The sequence below is a fragment of the Leptonotus elevatus genome, chromosome 14, assembly GCF_054856555.1.
Source record: "Leptonotus elevatus isolate MCC_2025b chromosome 14, RoL_Lele_1.0, whole genome shotgun sequence".
Classification (NCBI taxonomy): Eukaryota; Metazoa; Chordata; class Actinopteri; order Syngnathiformes; family Syngnathidae; genus Leptonotus; species Leptonotus elevatus.
Window position 1 is genome coordinate 12,363,410 of NC_141252.1, and position 11,780 is coordinate 12,375,189.

The 11,780-nt window shown below is 42.0% G+C and overlaps 1 protein-coding gene across 1 annotated transcript in view; it reads right to left on the minus strand.

The window, feature by feature from the left end:
• LOC147163021 (cysteine-rich motor neuron 1 protein) overlaps nucleotides 1-9,701 on the minus strand; it is a 34,833-nt gene extending 25,132 nt beyond the window's left edge. The window contains exons 1-3 of the mRNA XM_086094430.1: nucleotides 9,133-9,701; nucleotides 3,762-3,920; nucleotides 3,167-3,337 (exon numbers count right to left, since the gene is read on the minus strand). Coding sequence (XP_085950556.1) covers nucleotides 3,167-3,337; nucleotides 3,762-3,920; nucleotides 9,133-9,430 — 628 coding nt within the window. The 5' untranslated portion in view covers nucleotides 9,431-9,701. The remainder of the gene's footprint in view (nucleotides 1-3,166; nucleotides 3,338-3,761; nucleotides 3,921-9,132) is intronic.
• Nucleotides 9,702-11,780: the final 2,079 nt, after the last annotated feature.

Sequence of the window (11,780 nt, forward strand, 5' to 3'; positions counted from 1 at the left end):
TTTCCATAATGAGGGCGCAAATTGCCTCGCTCTGGTTCTGTCCCTCCTACTGTATTTGGGCTCACTTGGTTTGTTTTGCTCTGCCTGACGCTCTTGCGTTTCCTTTATAGTGCGCCCCCTTGTGATCTGATGGATAAGCCGCACCTTTGTATTAGCCGCAGGGTTGAGTGCAAGTGAAAAAAGTAGCGGCTTATAGTCCAGAAATTACTGTAACTAAGTTAATAAGTAAACTAACTTAATTAGCTAACGAAGCTAAACAAGTTAACTAACAAAGCTAAACTAGTTAACTAACCAACTTACTTTTAAGTTAGTTTACTAACTTTACTTACTAAATTTACTTAACTTACTTGAGTAAGTTAGCTAACTAACTAGCCAAGTAAGACTAACTAACTAACAGTTGAGCGATTCCAAGTTGGACGTTGCATGCCCTGCGCTTGAATGGATTTTCTCCACTTAGTCTGGCTTCCGCCCTCATTCCAAAAAACATGCACGTTAGGTTATTTGAAGACTCTAAATAGGTGTAAATGTGAAAGACTGGTTGTCAGTATGTGGCCTGTGAACGTAATGCGTACAAGCTGTATTGAAAGTGGATGGATGGATGGATGTTTATTGTAGTTACAGTTTGCAAGGCTGTACCTCATTGAGCTACATAGCAGCAATACATTAGAAACACTCCAGAATACACATACTGTATATTTGAATTAACACCTCTCTTAGCGTGTCGATCAAAGGCAAGCATTTATATCTTTCTAAGTTCAGAATTGGTATATGTATTTGTTTAATTGGGAAGGTGCACGTAATGTTGTGGCCAGTAGGTATAAGGTTTATGCTCAACATTCTCGTAATATGAAATGCATGATGATTAGGTATTAAATCTGAACAACAAACTGGGAAATCCACATGGGATTGTATCAGTGTGTGTTGTTACTTTAAAGTGTATATTTGCTCATACTGCTATCTGTGAAAGGCTGATAAGGCTCTATTATTATGTGCCGCCAATTGTATGACTTCTCTAAACATTGTTTGTGCTTCTTCATATCAGCAAGAAAAAGAAGGGGAATTCCTTCCAAATAGCAGACCAAGACCTTATCAGGAATTACACATACACTCTCCTTGAGTGTAAAATGACCCAACACCACCCGTCTAAGCGACAGGCCTGACAGAAAAACCTCATCAAAATGTTTGCTTTTACCCGTGATTTCCTATCTTACATCGCCTGCATGCACCCCCACCCCCTCCTCCCCCCTCCTCTCCTTTACACTCATCACGTCCTCTTTAGTCCCGGACATGAGGGAGTGTGTCTTCTCACCGTGTCGCCCCGGTTCAAATGTTTGCATCCACATTACATCAGCAATTTGTAAACCAGCGGAGAACAAGATTGCAGCGAAAATACAGTACAATGTCACTGAGCGCTGGCGGCAGCGAAGTTGCAATATTATGACGGATCGCTACGGCGTAAAGAAATGAGGGAAAGTGTCAAAACACACTAACAAGTTTAAAAAGGGCTATTCTATTACTTGTATTATAAATAACATTTTGTGTGCAACACTTTGAAGTAATGTAAGGATCATTTGATTTCAATACTTGACAGAAATCAGTCATTTTAAGCAAGTTTGTTTAATTGTTTATTTATGCCAGTGACGTAACAGGCAGGACAATTTAATGCTCTCCCAAGTTCCACTAGATGGCAGAAGGTTCAATTAACGGTTAATTGAACCTTCTGCCATCTAGTGGAATAGTTCATTATTAACCTGTAGCATGTAACCACCTGTTGTTGAAATGTCTTCAACAGAATAGGTGTGTTTAACTGATCATTATTTCAGTACGTGTATGTTTTTTGTCAGATTTTTGTTGGGTGCTTGTGTTGTGAGATTTTTCGAATGTGAAATATGTGCCTTGGTTCAATAAAGGTTGGAAATAGTCATTGGCCAATTACCGGTTTGGCGGTTTACCGTGGTTCTAAAAAGTCAAGTCACAGCTAATACTGGACATGGTAACTGGTAATGAGCTCTTCTTCTTTTTTTTTAGGGGACTTCTACGCAGAGCACAACGTGATTGGCTGCTTGCAGAGTTGCTTAAATGAGACGCCTCTTTGAAGGTAATTGCCTCCAACTATTTTTTTTCCTCCTCCTACTCAGCATGTCAACAAAAAAAAATGTGTTTTTATTTACCCAAATGTTTCAAAATGGTCATTTTAGAGCTGTAATTGTAATACCGTGATATCACCTTATTTTTGGTTGGAGTTATCTAGAAGAGTAATGTTTATTATTATTGTCAAGATAAAAATGTCTGGGGTAAAAGGGCAGCTTTTAGGTTACATTTCTTTACTCAAATAAATGAACAAAATCATGGATTCGGGCACTATTGGCACTCACAAGAGGCAGCAAACAGACTTTCAACCGTGACGTTCTGGTGTGGTTGCAAGAGGAAGTACCTCTTGATGGCAGACAAAGGAAAATGTCTGGCTGGGGCGCAGCGACAGACTGGATAATTATCACTCACGTGTATAAACACAGACACACGGGTTCATATACGCACATACAATATACAATATGTACAGTAGCTGCAAGGAAGCGCATTTGCCTTTTAATGAGAGGCCATAAAAGTGTCTGAGTGCGTGTGTGTGTGTCATAAGCCGCTGAAAAATGTTGTTTACCCTTTTCGCTGGTGTGAGCTGAAACTGTCATCAGTTGGGCTTTGGGATGAAAGTTCTTTCATTGTCACTACAGGTTTTAATGATGGTGCTTTTGACGACCATAACTTCCCGGGGGAACAAACGACCACTATGAACTGTGAGTCACAAAATAAAGGTTTGTTTTGTTTTCACTCAGTCTTCACTGAGCTCCGTAGCAAATGTAACATTTTTAAGTGTAAAAAAACAACAATATAATAACCTCTTCTAGTCACACACTCTACAATAAGTTTTACTTTCAAGTCTAAACACGATATTTAGATTAATACTGGTTTTGTGGAATATGAATTAAGCAGCAAAATCCAACCGTTTTTATCCATCTGGCGGCCATTTTGCCATTTGCTGTCAACTGAAAATGACATCACAGCTCCTCAGCTTGTGAACGTCACATGGCCAAACTCAGAAAACCTGAACAACTGTGATGTCATTTCCATTTGACAGGAATTGGCAAAAAAAAATCAAGCTGAAGGTTACCTGCAGCTTCTTTGCACTGGCTGCGGTTGATGTAGGCAAAGTGGTGGCTGCAGCTCTGCGACTCGCACACGCAGCCGCCAGTGGTCAGGTTACATCCAGAGAACATGCAGGCCGGGTTGGACGGTCCCACATACTTCTGCCTGTGTCTTGCTTGCTCTTGCTTCCGACCCTCTGGATAAACGCCAGCCATGAAGCAGCATAACAGTCATCGATGAGTCACAAGAAACCAGAAGTCTTAACGTGTGTGTCATCACTACGATATCTAAGTAGCGTTAGTCACATCTGAGCAACATCTGTTAAGGATTACAACCTCTTAGACCATGGGTGTCAAACTCCAGTCCTGGAGGGCCACAGTCCTGCAGGTTTTGGAGGTTTCCCTCTTCCAACACAAGCTGATTCCAATCAGCAGGATCGTTATCAGGCTTATGCAGAGCTTGCTGAGGAGCTGATCATATATCAGCTGTGTTGGAGAACGGAAACATCCAAAACCTGCAGGACCGAGGCCCTCCAGGACCGGAGTTTGACACCTATGTCTTAGACTGTTACGGATCTGTTCTGAAAACTACTTTACTGCGAAACGGGATGGGTTGCTCACCTGAATGGGCCTTCAAGCAGGTCTCCTGGTCTGGGTAGGTGAAAGATCCCAAGCAGGTGTGTCTGGCGTCACAAACACACTGACCTTCTTCTCTGTCGCAGCCCGTCATCAGTGGGCATCGCTCGTCTTCCAGGCCGGCTTCTGGATGGTCCGGAAGCACTGCAGATGAGAGTTGGGTAGAAAAGGGATGAGGGGTCAGGACCGTTGTCACTTGAGCGAATTGCTCATTTGTTGAGCTGTAATTGACACAAGTGTGTCTCATAAGGGTAAGTATTAGTTTCCTTTGCAGCAAAAAAAAAAAGGTTCTGGTTTGTAATGATGCTATAAAAGTCCAGCGTGAATGGGTTAATGATAAGCTGTTGTCACTGGCTACGTTTACATGCAGTCTTTATTCAGGTTAAGGTCAAAATTGCAGTTTCAGTAACATTTGGGATAACATGTTTACAAGTGTGAGTGGACAGATTTACTCCTGCAAGACCCGCATACATTCTAAACCACAACGCACGGAAGGTCATTACACAAATGGACGTCATTTCCACTTTTAACTTGGGTCAACAAAAGGAATTATATTCATATCGGTTGTGGCCCAGCGGGTGTAGCGTGGATATTTCTCAAGTTGGTATGTTATGAACTTTTTTTTTTTTTTTTAGAAGTTTGCAGTTTAATTTAATGGTGCTAAATCTGGGGCTTTTCTTAAGGTGGTGGTTGTTAGGCTGGCTAACGTTGACGCAAGCTAGCTGTGTTGGCTAGCGAATTGACTACTACAGTCGAGTTGTAAACAAAACACAAGTAGTAGTCTTGCTAGCAAAAGAGGCTGGTGCGTTGAGAAATCAACGAGAGCAGAGCGCACTTTGCCTCTCTGAACATACGCACTCTCAGTGCAGAGCACAGACTTGAGACTTCAGACCGTATTTTCGAACGCGCACTGTGTGTGTGTGTATATTTACACGCTACATTTTCGCCGCAGAGACAGAAAATAATGTGAAAATGCCGCGGAGAAATCAATGTATTAAAAGGTTGGCTTGTTCAGCGAGTGGCAACGCAAGATGGCCGCCGCGCAGCTCAAGATTCCTTGCAAATAGAGCATGCTCAGAACACAAACCAAAGTTTCATTCATAGGAGATACCCCGAGACACGTTTATGTGACCAAGTATTCAGGTTATAAAAGAGGTAACCCAAGGGTCTTGTTGGGGCTTATAAAAACCTTAATATTGCCAATATTCATATTTTGAAAGGGTTCTTGAATGCATGTTAACGTAATGATTATGTAATTTCACTCACAGTTTACTAGACATAATTTGCTTGTTTTTGTTGTTGTAAATTGCTACATTTTACAGCTCAACAGTTAGTGAAGTGTCAAGTGTAATTCCGGGCTGCCCTTCCTTTTCCCCCTTCTTGTGCCATGCTACTCCAACCATTGAACCCATTCTCTCGCTTTTGTTCCGCAGCATGGTGCACCCCCAGCGAGTGAATCCTTTCTGCTTCCTAGAAACGCCTCCCTTTATACCAAGGCCACTTGCACCAACCTCATTACACCAGCTACCGTTCTTTTGCCAGGCACGCCTCTTCCACGATGGCGCATTCAGGCTAAGCCAATACTATGAGCGACTGACTGAGTGATGAGCCACATTACTGAATATCCCCACCGAAAATGGCAGGATTAGAGGGTCCTCACATACACGTTAGGCATAGTGTTCCTTTCCTATGAATGCATGACTAAAGACTACTGCATACATCAATTTACGCTTCTTCATAGTTGTCAAAGATCAACAAGAACGGCAACGGAGTAAACAGGATGAGACAAAGTGTGACACTTTCCCAAGCATGTGGCTCCCATGCCTCATTAAAACCACGATGAAGCACAATTTGGGTTTATTTTAACTCTCTGGCTTTCTTCTCCCAAGAGTTGGAATGCATACCGTTGTAAAATTCTCACTTTAAATAGCCTTCAATACTAAGAATTCTATTTATTCTCAGTTACAGTTGTATTGCCGTTATCTGATAATAGTTATCTGACAGTCAATAACCCTTTCAAAACCCGAATATGCTTTTTTTCTTAATATCAAAATAATGATTGCAGGATTATCCCTTCTCTAATCCAGTTCGATCATACAAATATAATCGTGGTACCTTCTTGTTCTGTTCAAAAGGAATCTTGTTTTGTTTTTTTGTGTTTACAGCGGCCATCTTACTTTGCCACTTGCTAATCGTGCCAAACTTGAATACATTGATTTGTCCGCTATGTTTTCATGTTATTTTCTGTCTCTGCAGCAAAAAAAAAAAAATGCCACAGTGTGATTATACATTTACATGCATGTATATAAATAAGTTTGTGCGTCTCACGCTCGACCCACCAGAAATACACAAGCAGAGGTAAACAAACATGGCGACGCAACACAGCAGCTCACTTTTGGAGCGAGGAGGAAACCGACTACCTTTATTAGTGTGGTGAGTGACATGAATATAATGCATTTTATTAATCGTTTAAAGCAGAAAGGACCTCTATTTGCATAACGAAGTTGCCCGTGCTTTGTGGTTCAGATTGGGATATGTAAATGGTATTAACTCTGCCCAACGGGCTATCACAAATGTTTCCGAAACCGGAATTTTGACCTTAACCCGAATATTGAATGCATATTGAATATTGAATGTAGACATTGTGACAATGAACGCAAGCATATTTTAAAGCTCTTTCCGCACGGTCCGGATGGTTGTGTTGCTGATTCCTGAGTGATGACGGATGCTAACGAGGAGGCAATGTTACCTTTATTTAACCTGAGTTAGTCTGTGCTGTTAATAGCGCTCCCAGGCAGCAAGCAAAAGAAGTCCTTTCAATAAACCTCATCTCAACATTTTTCCATATTCCTGTCACTGGTAAGGTGTTTTGTTATGAAATGGTTGGTAACAAAGCTGCCCGTCCGTATTGGGCGGGTGTCGTTCTATGGCACTTGGATAAGGGTAGAGCCGAGCGAGTCCAAACAGTCAATGAAAGACTGGACATTGTTTATGCAAAGCCTGCCTGACCACAGTCTAGTCTGACCGGGTTATCTGGGATCTGGCCTGGCATGACTCTGGCCGAGGCCCGTGGCTTCATCCCAGGGGGATCCCTCGCTCAGCCACTCAGGCTACTTGTCTTGGCATCCACAGTCGGGATGAGAAAGCTGACCTCTAGAGGCCCTCTGGTTGATAGGGGGCTAAAAAGGAAGTCTTTGAAACATTAGATAATACCGGAGGAAGGGAGAAAAGCATGTGAAGGAGGGCAAAGGACATAGCGTCCAAGCTAGCATTCTGCTACAACCTATGCAAAGTTGGGGGAAATAAATGTGGGAGGGTAAACGCTTTGACTCGAGAACATCCAAACAAATCATTGAGCAGTGAAGACTGGATGCTTTTCACCTGCCTGACAGGCAGATCACAGATAAGTCAAGAGGTCCTGATGATTATCCTTCGAAGTATGTCGTTGTATACTCAAGACACGGCATGCAAACGGAAGGGGCTACAGTTCTTCCACATATTTTGCATATTTTGTCTGCACTCCATGTAGACAATTTATCTTAACTCGTATTTTCTTTTACGAGCAACATTTTTCTCAGGCTAATGTAATCATTTCTGTTTATTATCCCTTCAGAAATCACTTAATTAAGCACTTACCCGGTCATTTTTAGCATATTTCAATGGCAGCATCCTCTCTAAACAACAGGATTTTGTATTTAAAAAAAAAAAGTCAAGATGATGTAAGATAGTAGATTAAAAAGGGCATCCTGATCAAGGCCTCACACCTGCACTACAACGGTACCACAGTCCACACTAACACATTGTGACCACCCAGAAGACCAGAAGAGCAGGGGATCAGAAAGTGGAAACATTTACCCCCTGCTGCTGATTGCAGGTCTAATCACTTTAAGACCTTTGGAGCTTGAGGAGGGAAATCTGGGATCAGTCTTGAGCAGGCTGCCTACTGTGGCCCCTGAAAACATGCCGGGAGGTGTTGATTTACCCCCACCGAGACCCTTGGGCTGCATGCGTGCGTGTGTGTGACTTGAGGGTCAGCAGCATGCTCCGAGAAGCCTGGAGCCACATGACCAGAGCCACAACTCAATCAGGGAAGCCATTAGGTCTCCTGGCCTTGCCAGAGCTCCTCGTTTTGAAGACGAGATGTCCTCCAAACAACACGAGTACGAGGCACAATCCAAAGCAGTGTCTCCCGGATGACCTGGGGGTTGAGACCCCTGCTAATTCCCGTGGAACCTTGACTTCAACTGCCCTTACAGAGGGACAGTTGAAAGACTGGGTCAAGGAAAGCAGACACACACTGAGAGCTGTCAGTCCGCTTCAATCTTCCACATGGGGCTGGACAGAGTGCAGGTGGAGGGTCTGGTTGCTTGCTTCCTTAAGGAAAGCCATCGCTCCATGATTCATTGTGGATGTGGAGGAACCTGACACCTCACATATGACTTTGAAGTCCACATCCTAACAGTAATGCAGCATGGCAAGAGAACAACTGCTCCAACTTTCAAAAACGCTCCCTTGCACAGTTCCTCTAATTTCCTCCCATCTCAATTGACATTTGACAACCTTGTGAGTTTTTCAACAGCAAGACTTGCCAAGACGAGAGTGCATGTAATTCAATTTGCCAAACATATTGCCATGCTCTGCGCTTAGAGAGTGACTCAAGCCTCGAAGAAAAGAAAAAGCAATAGAACCTGGAAAGTCTGCTGGCAGTGAAGAGCCCTTGAGAGAGCTGTGGAGCTGCTCCAAACTGACAGCGGGCACACACTCATAGTAGTCACTACTGCCAGGACTTCACTGGCTGATGTAAATATTGTCGAGCACAACTGTCACAAAATAGTGGTACAACGCGAGTTAATTTCCGCATCATCTGCCTAATTATTGAATTGCAGCTTCTTTTACTATAGCCAAGAAGTTACATCTATATTGAAACGATGAGAGACTATTATCTCAGTGACAAGATATTGTACAATGACAAATACAATCATGCACTCCGAGCCCCTTTTTGTCCTTCAATATCGACTTCCTATTTGTCCTCAAAGGGATACACATTTCATATCTATTAAATATCTAATAACTCTATTAAATGTAACGTTTTGTTACAGTGTCAATGGAAAAGGCAGCATGCAGGTACAATGATGCAATTATGGTGTGAACCAGGGTCAATGTATCCAATAGGATTAATAATTATACTTATAGGGTAACTTTTGAAAAGGTCACCAAAAAAAAGTATGATCCCACAAAGTGGCAAGTTGGTGCAAAAGCAAATGGCAATTCATGGTACTCCCCCTGTTCTATATCTACTACCAAATACTATCTGAAATTCCTAAAACTACATAAATGGCATGCATGTTCTACTCACTTTTACAGACCCCAATTTCAGGGATAACGGCATGTCCAGTAGAGTTGACAGAAGCGCATGTCAGCCCCAGGGAACAGTAGCCGAGGTTCCAGTCCGCCCCCCCGCACGGCTCCCACTCCAGGCGGGCACAGTGCTCGCAGCAGCCGCAAGGATCCTTGGCCAAGGTCCGGCCACCATCGCAGCCTTGTGTCGCCTTAGCGGGGCATGTCCGGAGCTGGCACGGAGTGCACTCGTGTGCCTCAAGCGCCCGAACCAAACAAAACACAATCAAAAGCAAAACGGACCTCTTGAGGAACATATTTTTAAAAAAGAAAAAGAAAACGTGAGCCAAAAAATAATCTCGTGTTGTTAAAACTGTCAAATGATGAAGCAGCCACGGCGCACACCAAAAAAAGTTACAGCAAAGTCTTCCGTCTTCCCTCACCGCCACACTTTGTGGCACAACGATCCAAATGAAAAGGTTGTACAACTGCTCATGTGATGAAGTACGTGCAGGATTCCCAAAGCTTGCCTCGAACCTGCTGCTGCTGCTGCTGCTGCTGCTGCCTGCTGACAGCCTTACACGAGGACGCAACTGAAACCCAAATTGACACAGCGTGCATTTAGAAATTAGCGGTTTACCCCTCCCCTTGATTGACACCGGTACCGACCAGTCACATGGAGCCAAAAGGAAGGGAGGACCACGGTCCATGGACCCCTGTTTGTTGCGCAATGATACTACACTGAAGAAGAACTTTCAATGAACTCATGAAGTGAGAAATGAACAGAAGTGGAACAAGTACTCACACGAGGAGTAGTATAGCTACAGATACTTGAGTAAAAAGTTACTTGAGTAATAGTAGGATGACTATACGGAAGTCCTCTACTCTTTTACTCAAGTAAACGTAAAGTAATAGCCTATACTAAACGTAAAAAGTATTCCTTTAAATGTCTTTAATGTCAATAATCGCCTGTTTTGAAAACGCGCCCCCCCAAAAACTTGACTTAAACAAAATAGTTGAATTAATTTATGTTGTGCTCGTAATAACATAATGCTATAATCCAGGGTGTCAAATGTACGGCCCACGAGATGATCTTGTAAAGTAAAAAAAGAAAATAGAGTAATGTCGGACCCTTTTAATCATATGGCCAAAATCAAAACATTTTCAAATGTAGGTGTACAAATATGTAATCAGAAAAATAAATACTCAAGCAAAACATATTAAGAACAGCAACAAAGTATTTTTTTTTTACTTCCCAGTTCCCACCACTTCCAAATGTAATTATGCTTCTGATTGAACTCATAACTGATAGTAGAAGTTATTGTGCTATAAAAATAAATACATACTGTCTGTATATTTTTTCCCCTCCTGTGCCTATATACAGTGTTCCCTCGTTTTCCGCTGGGGTTAGGTAAAAAAAGAAATACCCGCAATGAATGAAATCCGCGAAGCAGTTAGCTTTATGTTTTACATTTATTATAAATGTTTTAAGGCTCTAAAACCCCTCATGACACAGTTTATACACTTTTCTCATCTAGGCATTTACATTTCCTCACATTTCTCTCTTGTCCAAATTTTATATAATAGGTACATTACTGTAAAAAAAAAAAGAAAAGAAAAAAAAAATCCACTAGGCTGCGAAAAGTGAACCGCGATATAGCAAGGGAACACTGCACATAATAATATAATTTAATCATTAATTTAATCATTAATTTAATTATTAGTTTAATTTAATTTGAACAAATATGCTTAGTCACTATAGTGGTACTTTCGCCTGGCTTTGGTGCAGGCAGTGTGGGTTCAGTTCCTACTCAGTGAAGGTGTGAATGTGAGTGTGAATGGTTGTTTATGTACATTGTGACTGACTGGTCACCAGTTTAAAATGCAATGTGTCTTTTGCCCAAACGTGTAAAAAGGGTTAGCATGTCTGCCTGACAGTTTTGGTGTTACCGGGCCAAGGTTTGCATCTCTGCCTGAAGCCTTCTTGTGTGGAAATTGCATGTTGTGCATCGCCAAGGTAATGTCATCTTTCTAAATTTTTTTACTGCTATTGCATATTGTTAACTTGCTAAATCGAGTGTATTACAGCAGAACCTTTAGGTCAACCCAAGCCATTGTACACTTAAAGGGAAAACCAACCCATTTATTTATTTTACAATAATATGTCCTTTGCAGCCCCACTTGTCTAAATATGACATTCTGGTATTAGGGGAATATGAGTTAAGCAGCAAAATTCAGCATTTATTTTTATTTTTATCAATATCAGAAGGTGGCCATTTTGCCACTTGTTGTTGAGTGAAAATGACATCACAGTTGCTTAGGTCTCAGGTAACAACCAATCACAACTCAGTTTCAGATAACAGGTGAGCTGTGATTGGTCGTTGCCTGAGCCCTGAGCAACATTGATGTCATCTTCAGTCGACAGCAAGTGGCAAAATGGCCGCCCCTTGAGATGGATAAAAATGGGTGGATTTTGCTGCATATCTCTTATTCCACAAATGTCATATTAATCAGAATGTTATGTTTAGACTAGTGAGGTCACATATAACATATTATTCTCAAGATATGTTTATGGTTGACTTCCACTATAAAGGTAAGCTACAGATACGGACCTACCTACACTGACCATATCCTACCCTCCATCTCTTGTCACCAACCGCCAAATTG